This window comes from Miscanthus floridulus, chromosome 7 (assembly GCF_019320115.1).
Source record: "Miscanthus floridulus cultivar M001 chromosome 7, ASM1932011v1, whole genome shotgun sequence".
NCBI classification, from domain to species: Eukaryota; Viridiplantae; Streptophyta; class Magnoliopsida; order Poales; family Poaceae; genus Miscanthus; species Miscanthus floridulus.
In genome coordinates, this window is record NC_089586.1 from 102,694,324 (window position 1) to 102,717,205 (window position 22,882).

Genomic DNA, 22,882 nt, shown 5'->3' on the forward strand with positions numbered 1-22,882 from the left:
AGCGATAGTATTTATTTTATGCCCTGCATCTTAACAAATAAATTGCTCCACTAGAGAGCCATTAAAAGCATCATATGGCAAAATAAAATACTTTTTAATTAGCCACTTTCAATATTTCACAAATATGCCTATTTGTGAACTATTGAACACAAAACGAGCAAGGTGGCTATCCTATAAGGTTTAGGTACTTGTTACCAATGGTGAGGATGAAATATATGATATATTCATTGAATTATCTTTGGGTCAACCATATAAGAGATTATGACAAGAATTGGTTGATAGACCGAGTGAATATTATCAAATTGCTTGCTCAACCACCCCGAAGCCTTCATCTCATCACCAAGTACCTACATCATTAACCTAAGCACACTTTGGTACCCAACTCTTGTTGGGTCCTTTTCGGTTAGTCAACAAGTGCTTAGGCACCCAAATGGCTTTAGCATTAGTTTGTGGTGAACACATCACCTTGCTAGTGCTAACTCCATTTGTGGTCTTCCTAAGCTTATCATTATAAACAAATGTGTTTGGCTTAGGAGCATTACCATTTGGGCATTCATAGCTTAGATGCCCCTTTCTTCTACAAGCATAGCATATGCGGCCTTTATTTGCTCTATGCTTGTTTTGCTTGTATGGACATCTATCAACCTTGTGGCCCATCTCATTGCATCCATAGCATCTTCTTGTTGCAACTTGGGCTTCCTTTCTTGCCTCTTTGTACATTGGGCATTTCTTGGTAGGATGCCCCAATTTCTTGCTCATGAGACAAGCGCTTTGTCCATCACTTTTCTTTTGGTTGGCCAACTTGTTTGAGGCCTTTTGTTCGGCCACTTCACACTTTTCGGACCAACTCTTATGTGGACACATTGCCCACTCATGTCCATATAATCCACAACCATAGCATAACCTTTTTCCATGTTTCTTGCTCTTGGTTGTGTTGGCCTTACTTGAAATGTGATTCTTTTGTTGGGCTTTGGAGGAAGCAAGGTTTGAACCCTTCTCAAGCTTCTTCACCATGTTATCATGGTTATCTTGAGAAGGTTGTGCATTCTCCCTACCCTTCAACCGAATCACATCTTTCTTTAACCTTTTCGCCTCTTCTTTGAGCTCTATGTTTTCTATAAGATTTAGCTCAATCGAAGATTGGCTTGCTTGAGGAGCACACTCATTAATACAAGAAATATTTAATTGAGATGGTGTACTAGTGAGTGAATGCGTGAGAGGTTGAGAAAATTTTACCGATGTGATCACAACCTCATGAGCTACCTCAAGCATGATGCTTGATTCTACTACTTCATCATGAGAGCACTTTAGATGAACATAGTTTGCTTGTAGCACATTATACTTGCTTGATAGTTCATCTAGCCTTGCCTTGAGCTCAAAGTTTTCCTTCTCTAGTTGTGAAACACTAGAAGAGGAGTTAGTAACTAAAGTATGTTCAATTGACAATTTTTCATACCTTTCACTTAGAGCCTTTAGTTGTTCCATCTTGGAGATGAGAAACAATTCTTGCTTTTGAAGTGATTGCTCTTGCTTCTCAATCTCTTCTTCAAGCTCATCATTCTTTTCAACTATCTTCATGATGATGAACTTGTCTTTGCGGTTGAGATGATCAAGGTTGTAGTTGTCTTCAACTTCAACATCACTCTCATCTTGATCATCTACTTGTGCTTTCTCCTTTTCTTGATCTTTTTTTTACTCTTTTTCTTGCTTTTCTTGCTCATGAGACACAAGTGATGAGTATCATGAGATACTAAGGTTGACTCATCACTTGGTCGCCATCGGGCTTGAGCATCATTGCAAACAGCTGCTTGTTGTTCTGCTGCCTCGACCATACAGGACACGTTTGGTATGTGCTGGCAGACAGCAAGTCATGCGCTGCTTGCACTTCTTGCTCCAGCTCGGTGCTCTTGAGGTCTTGTGAGGCCTCTTCGCTGCATGAAGACACAATAGACATACTTTCCATTGACTCGATCTCAAGTGCATCATCACATTTGGATTTTCCGTATAAATCAAAAAGTCTAGTCCAAATGAGATGAGCACTCTCCGGAGGTGGTTGTCCATTGAAGATTGCCTCATCTTGAACCTCTACACTTAATGTACTCAAAATGACATTAATAGCTTGAGCATTGAGTTGCACACATATCTCTTCCTCTTTTGACAAATTTTTATAGTTGCTCCAATCAACTATAGGAAGAGTTATGCTTGCATCCACAATATGCTCAACAAGAGGACTAATATCTCTAAAAGCATTGAGTACATGAATTGACTAAGGTAGAAAGTTTGAACCATCATTTTAGAGAAGCACTGGCTCCAACTCGATAGGCGTCGACATTCTTTTCTCATGGTGGTGAAGCTTTAGGTGAGAACCTTGCTCTGATACCAATTGAAAGGACCTAGGATGCTGCCTAGAGGGGGTGAATAGGCGTTTCTAAAAATTAACACCTTTAAATGCGGAAACAATTAGAAAAGGGAGTTTCCAAAATGGAAACTCCAAATTAAGAGTAATACCACCCCTCACAAATTAGCCACAGAGTAAACAAGGTATAAAAAATATATCTAGAAGCTACAACCCTGCAACACAAAGATAGAACAGAGATCAAATAGTATTCAGCACAGAGCTCTATTATCGGACGTGTCCGGTATACACGATTTCTATAGATTAGCCCCGAACTTGCTCCTTTCGATTTCTATCTTCAAACCAAACTGCAGGCACCTACTAGAGATGACAATATACACAGAGAACCTACACAAGAGCTGGAGCAGCACAAATATCAAATGAAATATGAATTGAGACATGATATTTGTTTTACCAAAGTTTGGACTCGTTCGAGTCCTACTCTCCGTTGAGGGGACTGTGGGCAACCCAGCGAAGGTCAGCCCTAGAGGGTACCACGAAGATCACTCTAGCTGAAGTCTTTTCCAACTCCTTTTCCTCCTTCCACTAGTTGATTCCGAGGCGGCGGAATCGACCGTTACAAACTTTTCGAGGCACACCATAATCTCTCGGGTGCTCTCTGGCGACGCCTAACCTTCTAGGACCGAAGAGTCCAAGAGTAACAAATGCGAATCACGAGATTGACAATATACACAAGTGCTCAAGTGGTTGGATTGCTCTCTTTTTGAATTTCACTCAACCCATAATTTGATTTCGCAAATTTGATCAAACACTCACTAAGAGAGGGTTGAGAGAGTTGGCAAAGCTCAAAAATATGCTAGAGGATCAACAGAATTAGCAGCCTCCAAAGGTAGAGGCTTGGGGGTATTTATAGCCCCCTTGGAAAAACTAGCCGTTGCCATACCGGACACATCTGGTATGCATACCGGCGGTATGACTTATACTGCCCCAACGGTAACTAAGTTTTAGTGACAATGTGAGGTGTCGAAACTCCCGATGAATGCCGGAACTCCCAACCGTCGGAACTCTCGACCCTCAGTATATTTGAAAACCATGTAACTGAGTTAAAGTATGTGAGGTGTCGGAACTCCTGACTCATGCCAAAACTTCTGACCGTCGGAACTTCCGACTTACGTCAAAACTCCCGACTCTCAAGGTATTCCGGTATGAGTACCGGACACGTCTGCTATGACCACCACAGTAAACTCTCCAAGTCAGTTAAAGCACAAGACGTCGGAACTCCCAATCGTCGGAACTCCCGACGAACCAACCCAAGAACAACAATTTTACCATTGCTGGACGAATACCGGACACGTCCGGTATCGCCAGACCAGCAAGAAATTAGTTAGCTCTTTTGTCTCTCAAATACTCAAAACTCACATGGGTTGGCTTAAGCACTTATGAAACATTATCTATCAACATGATGCATCCCTCTTAATAGCACAACATACCTATTAAACTCAAGATAAAAGGAAAAACAAATTTATACCGTTTGAGTTGACCTCTTTTGAATTAATGTTGTCTCTTTCAATCTTCATCAAGTAAGGGTGCCAATATGTTGATATTGATCTTGTCACTTGAGCATAGCCATCTTGAGCACATGACTTGATTCCATTCATCAAATATGAATAACTCCAAATGCATCAAGTCACTTCAAATACTTTGTCCAATATAGATTTGATCCTCCACATCAATATAACCATCGTAGCTTGATTAGTACCTCAACTAAATGCAAGTACTTCCTTCTTCACCCTAGCTAGGTTCTTCGACCGCCAAGCCCTCGCTTGCCCTTCACCCTTGCTTAGTACCTCGAAGCCTTTCCTTGCTATCTTCACCATCTCAAGCCATCAAGTCACATCTTGTGTTGAATCAACTATTCATTTGTATTGTTATCTTTTTCATTTCAATTTAGCAAGCTTCAAATATGAGACCATTCCATATGCAATCCCTCATGTCTCATTAATTAATTCTTACGAGCTTGCTTTCACACAGTACATGAAAATCCCACAATAAATAAGCCTTTGCATGAATTCCATTTGCATTGTTGTCTTGTGCTTGAACTAGATTATTTTATACAACAACGCATCATTTTGGCTTTCATTAAGTACCTATGAGATAACCTATTACCTGTCCATACTTAGCAAACGGGTTAGACCTTTAATCACATTGTCATTCAACCATCCAAAACCCACTAAAGGGCTAGATGCACTTTCAAGTGGAGGTTGCCTGTATCATCCAACGCTCGTCCGCCATCAACGACGCTGAAGCAGGTCTGCGCAATGCCATCACGGCGTTGGCGGTAGAGTCCACGCCCACCGTCGACATCGTAGATGCCACTCGCGCCTTAGCGGGCATCAACGGCATCCAAGATGGCTCCTTTACGGTGGTTTTGTTCTTCCCTAAGAACTTCTTGGTTACGTGTCGGAGCAGAGAGGTCCGTGACACCATGCTTGTTGTGTCCACAGTTCCAGCAGCAGGAACCAGCCTGGTGCTCCGCCCCTTGACTCGCCTGGCTCACGCTGAGGCTGCTTCCATGAATTTCAGGGCGACGTTGGAGCTCAAAGGCATTCCGCCTCATGCCTGGGGGGAAGACACCGTAGCAAAGATCCTCGCCCCTAGCTGTTGGGTGCACCAGGTTGACCCATCGTCGGCGTCCAAGGCAGACCTCTCCGTGTTCAAGCTTACTACTTGGACAAGCGACCCGAGGGCCATCCCAAAGGTTGTCTGGCTGCATGTCGCCGAGAACAAGAGCTTCATGACCGCCGGCGAGCAGCTGCTCTTCGATAGGTTGTAGCCATCCCTACGTCGCAAGAACGTCCTCACATACGGGGTAACTATCCACATTTGCAGCATTGCCGACTTCGTTCCTGCTGACCTCTCGCCGCCACCACCTCCGCCAACCACCGACAACGGCGACAGTGACCAGGACGGCAATCCAGATCGCCACCACTTCCAGCGCGGAATCAGGTCCTCGGCTCTAGGGATTCTAGTGCCAGAGGGGCGTCGTCGACTGGCTGAGGTTGGGACCCGCAAGAGCGACGGCGGCGGCGTTGGTGCCATGAAGGCACCGCATGTTGCAAGAAGGTGCCAAGGGGACGACGTCACCCAGCAACTCCACGCCGCCTGCCAACATTCTGAGTACGCCTGCGCAAAGCAAAAGCAAAAGTCAAAGCCGCAGCAGGATGCAGGCGAATCCTGCTTTTGCGACCAAACCGTTCCCAGGCGGGAGAAGGACCTGCCGGAGCCTTCCATGATGGCTGAACTAGGGGCCCTGCTCCCATTCGAATTTGGCCACATGCTAAACGATGGCTAGTGCACTAGAGTCGAGTCGGCCTCGGATCCAATGATCCTCGAGGCAGGACTCCTCAGTGACCCCACGACGCCAACAGCCATGCAAGTTGACAAGCCCAGCGAGCGCCGAAGAGGCAGGCACCGCTGAAGTGACCAACCCTCACGCCGTCCCTACAGACAACGCAGGTGGTGACCATGTGGCGGCCAATGTGGTTGCAACCTGTGAGCCCCTAAGCCACACAGCAACTACCAGGACCGGGGCGCCTGTCACCCCGCCGAACACCAAACCGCCGGCAGTTTCGCCATCGGCAACACAACCCATGTTAACATCAGATGATACCTCTGCTCCGGACGCCACCGCCACAAATGTGTGCGCCACGACGAGCGAAGCCACCCTGTCGCCGAATGAAGCCGCTCGACGGCTGGCATGCTTCACTGATGAGGTGATACAAAACACCAGATCACCACTGCTCAACACTCCGCCAGCCCAGCAAGCCCCGACGAAAAAGAGGGCCATGCCGTTACGTAGCAGCTGGATCGCCTCGCAACAGCTGGTGTATGTTCCAACATCCAAGCGTGGGGAAGTGCTTCTCATGAGGAAAATGGGGATTCTGTAGAACACGGCGCCACCATCACCAGGGGCCAAGCGGGCCTATGATGCCATTCTATCAGGGAACCTCACAACTTCACAAGTAGCTGCCCTAGATGAACTATTCCCAGCAACAAAAACATGAGCTGGTCGAGTAGTCCGCCGCGCCACGGTCCTGGCCAACTAGGCCTTGATCACCGTCTGCAGGACGTCGTATACATCAATGGATAACATCTCCATTTTATCGTGGAACGCCCGGGGTCTGAACTCCAGAGCGCGCCAAGACAACGTGCGGACGCCCGTGGCTGACATTAGGCCGGTGATCGTGACGCTAGGAGCAGGATAGAACACGGCGACAAACCGCGTCCGCAGATAGTTCTTAACGCCTATGTAATCCCCTTTAAGCTTCTGTTGCCGAGCCGGCGTATTTATAATTTAAACTCTCTTCCTTCTTAATACAAAAGATTCGCAATGCTCTTGCGTATTCGAGAAGAAAAAAAATCAGAACCACTAGATGTTTATCCAATGGATAGGGTGAGAGGGCTTAAGCGTAAAAAAAAGATCGGCGGGTGGGAGGCTTAAGCGCAAAAAAATCCAACCTCTCACCCCATCTATTGGATCAGCATCTAGTAGTCCTGATTAGTAGTTTTCAAGTTTACACATGTCGTTGGTTTGCATCCGATACGTTACTGGAATCTTAACTGGTCGGTGGCTAGCCAATTTAATGCAGATGCTAACCCAAGTCATTATAAACGAACGTGCGCCATCTTTCAATCTTTCATGCATCACCTTTCGTTATTCATTGCATTGCCCAACTAAAAGATTTTTGGTATCACGTCAATTCGCAGAGGGGTTAACACTGAAGCGTCACTGCTGGCGACATGGTTCCTTGTGGGGAATTGGAGTCCGAGTCGGATGCACGAGGGCGCAGCTGCCCACACGGATGCTGCTGCTAACGTTTTCGAGTCGCTCGCCACCACCTAACGCCCAACTGGCCACTGCCAAGACAGAAGCGAAGAACATGAGCTCTGGTGAGCATCGGTTATGAAAACTTGCATATTGTGAACAATTGGCAGCCATTGTATATGTACCCAATTGTATCTAATAACTGGAAGAAGAGTATCAAACAATATTATATGCACCCAATCGTCTTGGTTTGGTTCTCACTGCCTCAGCACTTGCTAGCCCATCTCGTGCTTCCCAAAGAAAGATGCCTGCATGATCAACAGGCACAAGCAGTCAGTACGTAGTAAGTAGTCAATAGTAGACTCTGAAATCCTTCACGCAGCATTCCAGATGTACTGATTCTTCAGTTACGAGCAGCATAGATGAATCTAACGACCAACGACAATATCAGCACCAATAGGAGCAGGACATGAAGTGTTGCAGTAATATGTCCATCCAGAACTTATATGAACAATGTTGTGTGTTCAACAAGAATATGATTGGCCAGGAAATATTACTACATTTGAACATCTGTTTGTTCTGTGGTAGTTCGGATAAGTATGGAGCATAGATGACTAAACAAGTGAAACTTGCAAAGATTCTTTGGCAATATCGTCTTAGTATACCTTATCATGATTACAAACCCCACATGTCCTGTAATAAAAACAGACGAATGCGATGCAGGGTTCAGTGTTTCCTCTTGTCACGTTGCAAACAAACCCACGCGACAAGAAGCAACAGCTTGCACTATACCAGCATATGGGTGCGGGGTTTACTAGGGAGGGCTCATGACTGCAACTGAAAGTCAAGGCTAGGCTGTACGACAAATTGGTGCAAGTGCAACTTGGCAGATCAGAAAAGAACTCAATGTGCAGTTCATCCCTCCTTTGCTCTGACACCTAAATGTGCATATGAAGGATATTCCCTTCTGATGTGCTTATATTAATACAAAGATTATATAAGACCCTAACAGCTTTAACATGGTGTTAAAACATGCCATCCTCGGTGAATGATTCATGAAAAGATACACAAATGTAAACATATGAAGACACCATGAACAGTTGGACACTTTGCAACTAAATAAAGAATAAAATGCAAACGGTGACCAGTTAGAGTGTTTACAGTAGGAAATTTTCATAGCTTAAAAGGAAAAAATGTAGATTTAAGAAAACAGGTGTGAAAGAAATGAACCGCCACTTGATTACCAACAATTTAAAAGAACATCAACAAGTGTCGTATACATTTGTATGAACCAAGCCAGAGAACCAATTTCTGACCTTAAGGAAAACAACACAAACTCATGAACACTACTTCAGCGAGATCAGCTGTAAACTTATAATCACCTGTATGTGCAACTGCCAGACTGGAAACTACATGAACCCCAGAGGGCTTTATTCCAATGTAGGGCCATTCCACCAATGGATCTACTATGTGAATATCGGGACCTTTGGGTGCACTTATGGAGACCACCACCTAATACAGCAGTGCTCTGTTCACATGTCACATGGAAGAACTGTAAAGATACTGTTCTTTATGACCATGACAAGTTCCTGTGCTAACCAACATAGCCTTCATTATTTACTTAGTATAAGACTCTAGATCACAGGTTGAACTTACATTGGACCACCAGTATCCAGTATACATATTATTTGCACTACTATGAATTCTTGCTACTCTGGACCACATAAAGCATAGAATTCTGTGCTGACTTGCATTTTTTAACCAAATTCTACATGCTACAACTGGTTCAGTTCTTGATAAATAGTTCTTCAGGCTAACACAGATAAATGTAGCCCAGCGGCAAGAATACAATTATACAAAGGAAGGTCAAAAGGAGAAGTAGAACTGTTGCCAAGGAAGCATTGAAGAATCTATGTTATTACATCTTAAGTGTGCACCAACAATACTACAAGTATATCTTATTACATCTTGAAACATGCTACTATTTGTTGATCCTACAATCATGTTCAAGCACGTATATATGGCTTGCACTTGATCCAGATCTGAACAAGCCAATATTAAAATATTTATAGAATCAGAAATGGTAGTTGATTCTAGAGACAACTTTCCCAGCCATCTGTGGAAGAATTCATCCCACACATAAGTTAGGCTTACCAAAAAAATGAGAACGGAACAATAACTCGGTTGGTAGTTCAGGCCCTAACCCAGGATGGAACCTAATAGGTTCAGAGGTGTCATCAGGTCATGTTTGTACCTCCCTAAATGGTTCGATATTTCCCTCTCATAAGACAGGATGTATTCTCCCATGATCAAGTTTTTTATTTAAGGTTTACCAAATGTTGTGTCAGGTCAGACATTTCGGGTAAACTTTGCTGTGCTCCTCTTTGAAGTGACGAGTACAGTAATACTATTTTTTTGTGATGTGTTCTATAGTCAATACCTTTCTCAGCAGAATAATACACTACATGAGCACGGCACATGAATCAGTGATGTTGTTCTTTGTGGTATTTTAGCTGGTGAATGGTGATATAAACGTTTTACCTTGAAATAGTGCTCGGTTTAAGTCAAAGCACTAGTTTTCTTAAAGCTCTATGAACCAGATTATAACTAGCAGAAGTCCCTACCAAGCACTTGAAAACAAGCATCCCCAGGGCAGTGAAATTGACAATTACATTTGATCATTATGTAAACATACAAGTGTTTTCCCTAGAAGGGAGACGTGTGAGTGTTGGGCTTATAGTACCAAAAGCCTTGTGTATTATCAATGAAAAACAGCATGCAAATATCTTTGCTGCTTCAAAAGATTGTAGTGGTGGTGGTAGGTTGTCCTACTTAACTTTGGATAGTTTTCTCAAGATTAATTTGTGTATGCATGTGCAAGTTCCACTAAGGATCCTCTATGAAGGATAGATCTGGGCACAGATCTGGGCACAGATCTATTCTATCCATGTGATTTATCAGAATCCATGTCTTCATGATCCATTGGAAGTGTTACATGTAATGCCTAGATCAGATGTAATGATCTATATTATGTTTGAGATTTGTTACAACCAAGGCAATAGTGTGCTAATGAAGTAGGACCCACTATGTGTAGCTTAGCGGATAATGGCACAATTTCTAGTAAAGTTGATGATTCTGAGAATATATTTTTTGTACCCACAATTTAGTAAGTGATACTACAGAATTATATGCTTGATTACGAAACTAGAACTTGAGTAGAGCCATAGAAGTAATAGTTACTCCTTACTAATAGCTTAAACAAGTGCTGGATGTAACCAGCTAAACTGCCAGTGATGATAATTTCATAGCTGGCTATACTTTCAATTGATGTATTAACAGTAGGCGGCAAATATTAGGAACCTCACTTAATGCCTCTGCTACCAGAGGCATAAATACTTGTTCCAGAATACTAGTACCATGCTAGAGCATTGAAACAATGTACCAAACAAGTCGTATGTGTTTGGAGGCAAATTGATGGATCTGGACAAAGAGGCACTTAAACAACAATACCTAATAACTACGACAACATTGAAGCACTGCTGTCGTTTTCTTTATCATTTGTAGTGAAATTATCTGGTGGCATATTGCTTATATGTATGGATTACGCTTGAGACCCATTTGTCTAAGATATGGTGAGTTGCCATCCTATTCATCAAGCAGGCAGCAAGTATTTTCAAATTACTTTTTACTGTAATGTACTCCACATCAAGTAAAAGTGCATAAGAGGCAATTAAAACTGACTTTAAAAGGACTGGCATAGGAAAACATTGGCACTACAAGCAACCAGTGCAAATTAGATCTCAGTTTCAGACATAAAAGATACTACTTGTGAGGTCATACTGCAATCCAGGCAATTATCTCCAATACAATGATGAGCAGTGGCGGATGCACGATGCGGGATAAGGGGGGCCTAAAACAATGGAGATGTTGATTTGCATGAAGATTTAATGGTGAAATCAAGCTTTTGCTACAGTGATTAGTGGTGAAATCAAGCCATTAGGGGGGGCTGGAGCCCCCCCTTTGGATCCGCCCCTGATGATGAGCAGCTGTCCTAAAGAAGGAAAACAAAATCAGGCAAAACTTCCACAATGAAACAAGTGCTGTGTATGTCACTCAATACCTGCATAAGTCAATTTTAAATGTCACGAAACAATATTCACGCAAGCAAACTTTAATGGGGTGTTTGGTTTGAGGAATGAGGTGCACCTTCGTACTGACATTTTTGTCTGATTTTGGAATGAAATCAGTTGATCCATCACCATGTTTCCCTCACAAAGTTTCATGGTTAGCTTAATAATGAGGAATGGTTTCATCCCATTAAAATTCATGGGATGAGATGACCCCATGATGGACCATTCCATTCTAGATGAGGTGATTCCTCAAACTAAACACCCCATAGACTATACATGTGTTGTCTGCAACATACACAGATATTCAAATAAGATGCTCAAGTGCTCAAAATATTAAATTATCTAAAATTTACTGACAATAGAATGCTAAAGCGTATCCAAATAGGCATTAAACAGTGGTGACATAAGCAGCATTTTTGTCACAATTCAACGGGCCTAGGTACCATTCCCTCACTGAGTTAATCGATGATTTCAGCAAATGATTTGAGCTATACACATAACAACCATTGCACAATATTTGTGCGGCATTTTCTTGAAATATATACATGGGCCTGCTATCCCCAAAATACAGAAACCAAGATTTTGCACAACCGAAAGAAGTGATTAAGTGAAGCGACAGAAAAAGAAACGCCACGGACCTTGGGAACAAGAAGGGTGACTAGCTACCAGGCGATGCGCGGTACTGGTCGAAGCGGCGGAGCACCTCGGGGTCGTGCATGGACAACACGAAGCGCGAGAGCGCCTCGAGGTACAGCGCCGCCTGGTACCCCCCGGCGGCGGCGACGAGGTCCGAGAGTACGCCCCGACGGAGCCGGTTGGCCTCGAGTGCAACGCCCTTGAGATCCTCCAAGAAAGCCTCCACGTCGGCGGCGCCGGTAGCCTCGGTGGCCACGAAGGCTTCCTGGGCCCGGCGGAGGCGGTCGGAGACGGCAGGGACGGCGGCGCGGATCCGGCGGTCGACGCGGTCGACGGCGGCGAGGAGTCGCGGCGAGGGCGAGAGCGTGCGGAGGAGCGAGGTAAGGAGGGAGGGGTGGACGTCGCCAAGCCACAGGAAGGGGAGCTCGAGCGGGGACCGCCAGTCCCCCGCGGCGATGACCCGCGCCGGGTCCTGGCGTGCGGCGGCGTCGAGCGCGGACCAGTGCGCCTGGAAGTGAGCCTCGACGGCCGCGGCGACGGAGGAGAGCGGGTCGTCCCAGGAGCCGGACGAGGAGGAGGAGGAGAGCGCGCGGCGGAGCAGCGGGAGGAGCGGGGAGCGGAGGGTGGCGAGCCAAGCGGCGAAGAAGTCCCAGATCGGCCGCCTGGCGCCCGGGGTCCCGCGGCCCGGCGGCTGGGGCCGCGGCATGCCTGCGGTTGCGGCGGGGAGGCCGCCGCGGCGGTGATTGCTGTCGGCGGTTGGGGGCTTTTTGGAATTCGACCGTTAGGGGAAGCGAGCTTTGTCAAAATGCCAATTGGGGCTTTGCCAGATCGCTATTACGAAAGATGGCGACCATGTCAAAATGTCAGAGCTTTCGAACTTTTTTTCTTCCTCTTCTGCATCTGCCCCTTTTCTTTTTGTTTCACAGGATGCTGGTCGGACGGAACGGAGGCGTCGCAAAACGGAACGAGCGCTCTTCTTCAACTAGCGTTCATCTTCTCCGAGCACGGCGAGCTCCCCACACCCACCCGCCTCCCCATGCCCCCACGCCGAGCACCCCCACGCCCAACGTCACCCGCCTGCCCCGCACGCCATGGCCGGCCCCTGCTCACCTTGGTGGCGCCGCTCGCGTGCGGGCACGCCATGGACGTCCTGGACAGGATGTTGAACTCCGTGCGGCGGGCATCGCCCTCCAGGGCGGTCGGGCCCGTGGCGCCCGTCCACGCGGCAAGGATGTTGACGCCCGGCGCGATGAAGTCCGGCTTGAGAATTTCCGGGACGAGCCTGTTGGGTCCACGCACCGAGAAGGAGGCCACCACAGGTGCCAGCTTGACGCCGACGACCGTGCCCCCGAAGCTAATTGTCGCCGTCGGGTTGGAGGCGTTTGCAGCATACGCTTTGACCGCGTCGCCCTCCTTCTCGCCCACCGCGCAAGCAGGGAGGACGTGGGCGTCAACCATCGCCGCGCCACCAGCTTCCTTGACGACCATTCCCTTGGCCACAAGTAGGCTGCTGCCGCGGTCGCAGACGACGATCTTGCCTTTCACCGGTGAAGGGTCGATGGAGTTCTCCATGCACAGCCAAGCGGAGAGCCCGCCAGTCCTCCCGGGGTAGTACAGAGGCAGAGATGAATTGGCCAGAGGCTTCCCGGAGTACAGGGACACACCTGACAAGCGTCTGCCGTCGCCCAGCACGATTTCAGCGGGGAAATTACGGTCGATGGTGCCGGCGGCAACGGTGGCTAGCCACGGGGCGAGGTTGGTCACTGACATGGAGGTCGGCCCTTCGTTTCCGGCAGAGGTGGCCACGAACACTCCCCGGGAGACTGCACCGTACGCGCCGATCGTGATCGGGTCGAGGTAGAACGGAGCCGTGACACCGCCGTCGCCGCCGATTGAAACAGAGATGACGTCGACGCCATCGGCGACGGCGTGGTCGAAGCCCGCGAGGATGTCGGAGTCCATGCCGCCGGCGCTCTTCCAGCAGACCCTGTCCTTTGGCGCGACGTCCTTGGCGACCCCGGACGCGTAGCCCTCCATGCTGGCGTCGTACGCGACGCTGCCCGCGGCGGTCAGGGCGGTGTGCGTGCCGTGGCCGTCCGCGTCACGGGGCGACATGAACTCGACGGAGCCGTTGGACGCGACGGCCGCGGCGCCGAAGTGCGCACCGTGGCCTTGCGAGAAGAACCGCGCATCGACCAGCTTCCTGTTGCAGGACGAGGCCGAGAACCCCGGCCCGCCGCGCCAGCGCGTGGGGACGGGCGGCAGGTTCCTGTCTGACAGGCTGCGCCGCTCGGGGCAGACGCTGGTGTCGGGCAAACAGAACGAGCGCTCTTCTTCAACTAGCGCTCATCTTCTCCGAGCACGGTGAGCTCCCCACACCCACCCGCCTCCCCATGCCCCCACGCCGAGCACCCCCACGCTCAGCGTCACCCCGCCTGCCCCGCACGCCATGGCCGGCCCCTGCTCACCTTGGCGGCGTGACTGCAACGCCTCTCCGTCGCCGTCCCCCACGCCGGCCATGGAGTACAGCACGACAGCGACGCACCCAAGGCCGGCCATGGAGAACAGCAGGTACTCAGTACCCCCAAGGCCAACCATGGAAGGCAGGGCGCGCGCACGCCTGGAGAGGACGACACGCAGAGGGGAGGAAGCGTGCGGAGAGAGGCGCGTCATGGGAGAGCTAGCCGTGGGAGAGGTGGGCCACCGTGGGAGAGGTGGGCCACCGTGGTAGAGCGCGCCCGCTGGCTCCTCACTCGACGCTCGGAGAAGCAGCAGCAGCCTGCTCGATGCGCCCCTCTGTTCCGTCCGTGCGAGCTCCGATGAAAGGGATAGGGGCAAAAGAGAAAGAAAATGGCTCCAAACTCATCGGATGGCATCCTAGCGAGTGGGTCGTGTTTTATAATGGCAAGCTGGTGAAGCGTCGTTGTGGGCTCATCGGATGGCATCTTAGCGAGTGGGTCGTGTTTTATAATGGCAAGCTGGTGAAGCGTCGTTGTGGGAATGGCAAATCACCGAAACCCACTTTTCATGATGGTCGAATTCAAAAAGCTCGCCGCTTGGAAGTCGGTGTTGGTTCTGTGGAGTTGGAGGGAAGGATGGGAGACAGCGGTGGGCTGAGACTGAGAGCCATCTAACTCGTGCAAGAAATTCTTGGCCCGGTCCAACTTTTTGGGCCTCGTGTGTGTCTTTCTCGTCGTTCTGTTTCTTCTGCCAAACAGAGTGAGGTGAATCCCCTCAGAAAAAAAAAGAGCGAGGTGAAAAAAAAAGAGTGAGGTGAAAACAGAAAACCTTACTTGGCACTTGCCCTAGACATCCAGGTGACAAGGTAGCAAACTGTGCCTCGTTAGTTTCACGACCAAATATGCAGTGCGCTGTGTTTATGAGGTAATTAGATTGCTAGGGTTTATTCTACAGTACTTCCTCTACTTTAAATTATAAGATGTTTTAGTATTTTTAAATACATAGATTTTGCTATGCATTTAGATATAAACTTATATCTACATACATACTCCCTCTGTCCACAAATGAATACAATTCTCGCTTTTCGAGAAGTCAAGCAAATTGAACTTTGACTGAATTTGCATTAAAAAATATTATTATTAATGATACAAAATAAGTACCATTAGATTAATTATAGAATATATATTTATAATAGATTTATTTAAATACATATATGTTAATATTATTTACTATAAATTTAGTCAAACTTTGGCGGTTCCCATAATTGCATTATTTTGCGGACAGAGGGAGTAGTAAAAATAATAGATCTAGAAAATTCAAAACATCTTATAATTTGAAATGGAGTAGTAAATTATAGTGGTGGACCATAAACTACCTTGTTATCCTCATCCAAGTTCTCAAACTACGAAACTACTAATTGGGTGGGAGGTTTAACATGGTATAGACCGCCCACCTATGGCAATGTTTTTTTTTCTTCTAACATTGGACTAGATTTTAGAAAATTTAATCGTATGACCTATCTAAGAAAAATGTTTGGATATTTTTTTATAAGTTGAACCATGAGCTATCAATGCAATCTAATTTATTATTTTCGTGACTAATCGAGGGCACATGTGTCTTTTGTATTATCTCTTAATCTGTCCTAAAATTTATAGAATAATATATATTATATTACAGGACGGAGAGAGCCGTGGTTAACCATTCTGAATTTACATGTTTCTCCGGTGCTGTTTGGTTCGGATGGCGGGTGTGGCAATGGAAACGTAATCAGTTGCCGGCGCTAGCTGTTACAGGCAACTGTTAACGCTATTTGTTTGGTTCGCGACTTGAAAGCTACCTGTTCTTCTCGACCACAGAGAAAGAGGATGCGGCTTGTTCTTCTTGGTTGGTGTGGGGGCAGATGCCTGGGCGAGCTTGGTCTCCGGCCGGGGTCGTCACCAGGGCCGCGACGAGCATCTTGGGCGGGCGTAGGGGGGCGCGGTCTCTGGCGCCTCGGCACGGTTACCACCTGGTCCATCCAAACACAAACCAACGTGACCTATTCACACCGTGAATCATTGACGGGCTCAAATGGTCGAACCAAACAGCTCCTTAGATTTAATATAATCAAATATGGTAATGAATCAATAATTGAGCCAGCTACTGGTACTGGTTTTACATGTACTACTTGAGTCCGAAAAAAGTAACTAACTGTTGTCTTCATAACAAATTTAGAATCTATTTGACATAGCTCCTGCGTAAGCACTAAAGCTTTTGCTAAGATGAACAGAGAATAGGTGGAACCGTGGCCGCGTAAACAATGCCAAACAAACCCAGTAAACCACTCCCAAAGATAACGAAAAAATGGATACGCGCAGGGCAGGCATGCAACAACCCAACCACAAAAATGTGGTGAGCCAACGCCTGGCGCCTGTGCGGGCTCAGGCTGCTTTCGGCTTCGCTTCCGGAACGATCCGCCGCAACTCGGCCTCGCGTCTGACGACAACGATGGCCTCCTCTTCCCGCTTTGCGGCTCTGGCGTGTTAGCCACCTGCTGCCGGCTCACCTGTAGTGCACGCCTTAGCCCGTGCTCGCTCTCCCCCAGATGCTTCACCTGCGCCAATCCGTGCGACCCCATCACTCATGCTTGTATAGGAGTACAGAGTACGCGATCGATAGCGCAGCATGTTTTCACGCACTGGTCAGGATCAAGAGTCTATGGTCCTGTCGACCTAATGTGTTTTACCTTGCAGAAGAGTGAACAGTAGTCGTGGCCGGAGAGGAGCGGTCGCGCGCATGCGGCGCAGGGGTTCTCTGCGCTCGCTGACCGCTTCCTCGCCGTGCGCTCGTTCAGGAACACCACCTCGTGGTCGCTCACCGTGTGCGACTGCATGCAACGCTGCAAATCACCAACCCGTTCGGGCTTATAAACCATGCCTTATCAGCTAACGAACAGTGTTTTTCTCTCACACCAAACCAGCCAACAATACTTTCAGCTATGGCTTATAAGCCGAACAAACCCAAACGAACGGGGCGCAAGACACGGATGGAAACGAAGCGCCTCTCAACCGCCTCAGCGACTGTTGGTGTCCGCCTCGGTGACCGGTAGCCTACCTGGATGCCGGTGCAATCAAAGAGCCTCAGGTCGTCGACGCGCACGACAAAGCAGGACGCGTACTTCCATATATCTTGGTGGGTTCCATTACACACCGTCAAATAAATAAAGAGAAGAGTTTGCGCGCGATCGGTTTTTTGGAAGCAGGTGGCCACCCGGCATGCATGCCGATTGTCGGACCGCGGCGCGGAAAGAAACGGTGCCGGCGGCGCGGGTACGGTGGTACCTGGAGGACGTCATGTGCGTGTTCGTGAGGGAGGCAATGGCGGCACAACGCCGCGGCGCAGTCGACGCAGAAGTGGTTCTTGTCGTTCTTGCGCTCCCCCGGGTGCACGGCGCATGGGTCGAAGAACTCCTCCGATAGCAGGCCGCGCAGCCACTGAGGGGCGCCGCGCATGGCCGCCGTCTGCATCGACGATAGGCTCCGATGATTTCAACTCGAAAGACCGAAAAGCCCGGGGTTCCACACCATTCTGTGGTGCTAATTCTCAACATGCGAGGTGCCATGCGAGGTGCAATACCGAGATGGCATATGCCTATCAGCCTATGCCGTTTCATAATTAATTAATTACACCCTACTCCAAATCGAAACTTGCCTTTCTAGACAATACGGCTTCCTGTTTTATATTGTTTGTCGTAGACTCGTAGTCTTGTCCAACTTAACATTACCATGATCCTAAGTAGGACACTTATGTTTGACATGCTCGAATTGCAGAATTACGATTCTATCATACTTTGAAAATGCATGTATTTTATTTTATATAAACAGTAAATATCTGCTAAAAGTGGAATATTTATGCCCTTGGTTTTGATAAATTTATCAATTTCTAAAGTTGAGAGTCCACTTAGTCATGCCAAACTCAGTTGACGTTAATGTTTCACATTATTTAATCATATAAATCATTTTGAAGAGTCAGATGTATTCAAACTTACGTTACTTGACATGTCATTCGATGCAGAAATACGTCAAATTAGATTGATATAACATAATTTCATAAATATTACACAATTTTATACGAGGAAAAATTAAATCCTTTGTGATCCTACCAACTCTTGAGGATCGTATATGTTTGCCACACCTCGGAGGTAGGATGATGACGATATCTTGCTCTATTACTATAATTGGATTGGATTCGATGCTCCACACAAGTCTCTCCACATTATATGTCGCATATAAGACACAATAAATCTTGAAAATTATTGCAAGACACAACTTGCTATCTATTCATTAACTTTAATTATCATTTACAATAATAGCTATTGGATCTGTCCATTACACTCTGAGTTGGCGAACTCAACGAGGGAGATCTCATCGACGGGGAACAGCCAAATGCAGTGCAGAGGGCTCAAAGAGGTGGATCGAGTTTACGGGTGAGCTAGTGCGGGAGAGAGAGAGAGAGAGAGAGAGAGAGAGAGAGAGAGAGCATGTGTGTGTTTGTGGCTTCCTTACCCAAACTCAAAGGCCGAAGTGTTAAGGCCAACGATGATAAGGCGACGATGGCTAAAAACAGTGGCCGTGCATGGAGGATGTGGCTAGGGTTTAGGATGCTTATTGGGAACTATGGCGCAAACTCGTCAAAAACCATGTCTATATATAGAGACTTCCTTTTATTCTGAAACTTCCAACAATTATGGTTGAATATCATGTTCTGCATGCATGCAAAGTTTCATGTTCAAAACTATGTCTTATTTTAAAATACACAATGAAAAAGAGAAGTTACAAGGGAAAGAAGTAAGAACACTTACAACAAACTTCGATGCTGTCGTGTACGTAGTTCTATTGTTTTTTTAAGGAAAAATATTGACTTTTAAACCAATGAAGAAATTAAACTAGTGTGGAAAACGAAAGCACCATATCCGGTTGCAAAATTGTTTAACAAAACCTCGAAGGGAGCACACTACGCTCCACACACTAGTAGAGAACAGACCTTTGATCCTCGGCCAAAATGGGCTCTAGTCCCGGAATTTTGTGCGCCCGGGACTAGAGATACCTTTAGTCCCGGTTGGTGGCTCCAACCGGGACTAAAGGTCCCTACCCAACGGCTACTGCGCCAGACAGAGGTGGCAGGTACCTTTAGTCCCGGTTGGAGCCACCAACCGGGACTAAAGGTATACTTTTACTCCCGGTTGGTGGCTCCAACCGGGAGTAAAGGTCTACTCCCGGGCCGTGGCTACGCCCAGGGTTGGAAAGTTACCTTTAGTCCCGGTTGGAGCCACCAACCGGGACTAAAGGTCCCCCTTTATATCCCGGCCGTCTCCTTCCTCCCCGAGCCCGAGCTCAGCACATTTTGAAGCTCACTGCAGTAGTGTTCTTGCTTCCTCCCTCCCTCCATTGTTCCTCCATCCATTCTTCGATTCCTCCATCGATTTCTTCGATTTCTCCGTCGATTCTTCAGTTGTAAAGGTTACCAATCTCATACTCTCATTTTTCACCATTGTCTTATCTCATTTTGTTCACTATATATATATGGTTCTTTATTGTGGTTTTTTTTCATTTGTAAGCAATTTGAGCTCAAAATCACTTTAAGCTTGCATATTTACATGAAAGAAGGTTAAAGTAGCTAGTTGAACTTGCGGACCGTGTTCATCTCGGCGACCATGTTCTCTGCCGAGCGGTAACGGACGTCAAGGAGGAGCTTTGATTCTACGAGAGAGAGCGGCAACGGTCGTGGAAGACCGTGTTCCCTTCCTCGTAGAATCGGAGCTCTTCCGTGGCAAGTACGGTGCCGTCCGGTGGAGAAATGCTCGCCGAGATGATCACGTAAGCAAGTTCAACTAGTACGGATGGTTATTTATTCACATGTCCCGATATCGTCGCAGTAGTCTGTCAATCACCGTACTTTTTATTTTAACTTTTTATGAAATGAAAAACTTAGAAAATAGTTAGAAAATTATAGAAAATCCATACTAGTTGAACTTGCGGACCGTGTTCAGCTCGGCGAGCATGTTCTCTGTCGAGCGGTAACGGACATCAAGGAGGAGCTTTGATTCTACGAGGGAGAGCGACAACGGTCGTGGAAGACCGTGTTCCCTTCCTCGTAGAATCGGAGCTCTTCCTTGACCAAGTACGGTGCCGTCCGGTGGAGAAATGCTCACCGAGATGATCACGTAAGCAAGTTCAACTAGTACGGATGGTTATTTATTCACATGTCCCGATATCGTCGCAGTAGTCTGTCAATCACCGTACTTTTTATTTTAACTTTTTATGAAATGAAAAACTTAGAAAATAGTTAGAAAATTATAGAAAATCCGTACTAGTTGAACTTGCGGACCGTGTTCAGCTCGGCGAGCATGTTCTCTGTCGAGCGGTAACGGACATCAAGGAGGAGCTTTGATTCTACGAGGGAGAGCGACAACGGTCGTGGAAGACCGTGTTCCCTTCCTCGTAGAATCGGAGCTCTTCCTTGACCAAGTACGGTGCCGTCCGGTGGAGAAATGCTCGCCGAGATGATCACGTAAGCAAGGTCAACTAGTACGGATGGTTATTTATTAAAACATGTTTTTGAGCTATAGTGTATTAAAAAATGAGTATAGAGATATAGATAATTTTATAGTTTCTTAATTTTATTTGTTTATAAAATAAGAAATTTATAGTGTATTAAAAATGAGTATAGAGAGAAGATGGCAACTGCTTCATTGTTTAGAGATATAGATAATTTTATAGTTTCTTAATTTTATTTGTTTATAAAATGAGAAATTTATAGTGTATTAAAAAATGAGTTTAGAGAGTAGATGGCAACTGCTTCCGGGTCCTCGGCCTCTCATGGGTTTCCAAAGCGACTTAGGCCGGGCCTCCCTCTCATTCCATGCGGCAAGTGTCGTGATGAGACGAAGATTGTGATGGAGTACCGAGTGAAGAAGGAGGGTCCCAACAAGGATCGTATCTTCTACAAGTGTCCGGATCGCAATGTGAGTTATTTTATCGTATTTAATGATTATGGTTAGTTTATACCTATTTTCATGATGGTTGTGATTAAAGTTCTAATTTTTTGTTTTAATTTCAGTGGGATGGCAGGTGGACGATGTTCAGGCTTCTACTGGGAGGAAGAGTATGTTGAACTCGTGCAAAAATATCTTGCACAACAGGCAGATACGGCGGCTAATGAGGCAGTGATCCAGCCGAAGAAGCCCAAAGATGTTGCACAATCAGGGGATCTGTCTGTTTTAGTTGAGATTGGTCGTGAAATCCTTAGTGCTCCTGAAATGTATTTTAGCTTTAGTTCTTTTAGTTGTAGTTGGGATTGTCTACATTGTAGCGATGCTTTCATAAATTTGTACCTTTTGTGGTGGCACACATGTTGTATAAATAATTAATTATGATCTAGGTTTTAATATGGTATTTATGTCATGTAATGCAGATGAGCCGGCATTGGATGTACAATGCTGATCGCCGCTCCCAAGAGTTCATTGACGGCGTGCATTCTTTGTTACGTGCGGCCGAGGCAAACAAACGCGACGGTTTCATGTGCTGCCCATGTGCCATATGTAAGAATACGGTGGAATATCCTTGCTCAAGGACTCTTCATTCACACTTGTTCAAGTCGGGTTTCATGCCAAACTATATTTGTTGGACGAAGCACGGAGAAACCGGCGTTGTAATGGAAGAAGGTGAAGAAGAACAATGGGACGACAATGATATTATTCCCGATGGTGCGTGCTTCAATGATACTGCAATGGGAGAAGCTGAAGAAGAGGTAGCCACAGAAGATGAGCCTGCTGATGATCTTTGTCAGGTCATTCGTGACGCACAAAGAGAATGTGAAAGTGAAAAGGAGAAGATCAAGTTCGAGCGGATGCTAGAAGATCACAACAAATTGTTGTACCCAACTTGTGATGCAGGGCAGAAAAAGTTGAGGAACCACACTAGAATTGCTGCAATGGAAGGCAAAGAATGGTGTATCTGACAAGGGATTTGGAGAGTTACTAAAAATCCAAAAGAAGATGCTTCCGAAGGACAATGAATTGCCCGCCACTACCTACGAAGCAAAACAAGTTGTCTGTCCTATGGGGCTAGAAATCGAGAAGATACATGCATGTCCTAATGACTGCATGCTGTACCATGGCAAAGAGTATGAGAAATTGGATGCATGCCCGGTATGCCATGCATCGCGGTATAAGATCAGACGAGATGACCCTGGTGATGTTGAGGGCGAACGTCCGCGGAAGAAAATCCCTGCCAAGGTTATGTGGTATGCTCCTATAATACCACGCTTGAAACGTCTGTTCAGAAACAAAGAACATGCAAAATTGTTGCGATGGCACAAAGAAGACCGTAAGGTAGACAATATGTTGAGACACCCTGCTGATGGGTCCCAGTGGAGAGCAATCGACAGAGAATTCCCGGAGTTTGCAAATGACGCAAGAAACTTAAGGTTTGCTTT

At 46.7% G+C, this 22,882-nt stretch overlaps 3 protein-coding genes across 6 annotated transcripts; all 3 read right to left on the reverse strand.

Moving 5' to 3' along the window:
• Positions 1-6,968: 6,968 nt before the first annotated feature.
• On the reverse strand, positions 6,969-12,752 carry LOC136464039 (protein INAPERTURATE POLLEN 1 homolog). Of its 4 annotated transcripts, XR_010761134.1 has the most exons (4): positions 11,950-12,752; positions 8,564-8,709; positions 7,367-7,489; positions 6,969-7,273 (listed from the first exon to the last, which is right to left on the reverse strand). XR_010761134.1 is itself a non-coding variant. In XM_066463006.1 (2 exons), exon 1 carries the CDS (start codon positions 12,651-12,653, stop codon positions 11,970-11,972), a length of 684 nt encoding a protein of 227 aa, XP_066319103.1. In that variant the 5' UTR covers positions 12,654-12,752; the 3' UTR covers positions 11,277-11,301; positions 11,950-11,969. The 4 variants fall into 4 exon arrangements, 1 of the variants encoding a protein (XP_066319103.1); XR_010761135.1 differs by lacking the exon at positions 8,564-8,709 and having other exon boundaries at positions 7,418-7,489; positions 11,950-12,750; XR_010761133.1 differs by lacking the exon at positions 8,564-8,709 and having other exon boundaries at positions 11,950-12,749.
• Positions 12,753-12,925: 173 nt separating this feature from the next.
• On the reverse strand, positions 12,926-14,620 carry LOC136465974 (subtilisin-like protease SBT1.6). Its single transcript, XM_066464502.1, has 2 exons — positions 14,416-14,620; positions 12,926-14,286 (listed from the first exon to the last, which is right to left on the reverse strand). Exons 1-2 carry the CDS (start codon positions 14,618-14,620, stop codon positions 12,926-12,928), a joined length of 1,566 nt encoding a protein of 521 aa, XP_066320599.1.
• A 2,004-nt stretch (positions 14,621-16,624) lies between these two features.
• LOC136465975 (protein RGF1 INDUCIBLE TRANSCRIPTION FACTOR 1-like) lies at positions 16,625-18,195 on the reverse strand. The gene is made up of 5 exons (XM_066464503.1): positions 17,728-18,195; positions 17,501-17,572; positions 17,133-17,273; positions 16,759-17,000; positions 16,625-16,640 (listed from the first exon to the last, which is right to left on the reverse strand). The coding sequence occupies exons 1-5, from the start codon at positions 17,911-17,913 to the stop codon at positions 16,625-16,627; spliced, it is 657 nt and encodes a 218-aa protein (XP_066320600.1). The 5' UTR covers positions 17,914-18,195.
• Positions 18,196-22,882: the final 4,687 nt, after the last annotated feature.

What these genes read in the sequence shown, in the direction of transcription:
- LOC136464039 (XM_066463006.1), bottom strand. Translation starts at nt 12,653, where the DNA reads ATGCCGCGGCCCCAGCCGCCGGGCCGCGGGACCCCGGGCGCCAGGCGG.
- LOC136465974 (XM_066464502.1), bottom strand. Translation starts at nt 14,620, where the DNA reads ATGACGCGCCTCTCTCCGCACGCTTCCTCCCCTCTGCGTGTCGTCCTC. An exon ending in GTTGCAGTCACGCCGCCAAG is followed by an intron (nt 14,287 to 14,415) that starts GTGAGCAGGGGC and finishes GATGAGCGCTAG; the next exon opens with TTGAAGAAGAGCGCTCGTTC.
- LOC136465975 (XM_066464503.1), bottom strand. Translation starts at nt 17,913, where the DNA reads ATGCAGACGGCGGCCATGCGCGGCGCCCCTCAGTGGCTGCGCGGCCTG. An exon ending in ACGCACATGACGTCCTCCAG is followed by an intron (nt 17,573 to 17,727) that starts GTACCACCGTAC and finishes ACCCACCAAGAT; the next exon opens with ATATGGAAGTACGCGTCCTG. An exon ending in TTGATTGCACCGGCATCCAG is followed by an intron (nt 17,274 to 17,500) that starts GTAGGCTACCGG and finishes CGTTGCATGCAG; the next exon opens with TCGCACACGGTGAGCGACCA.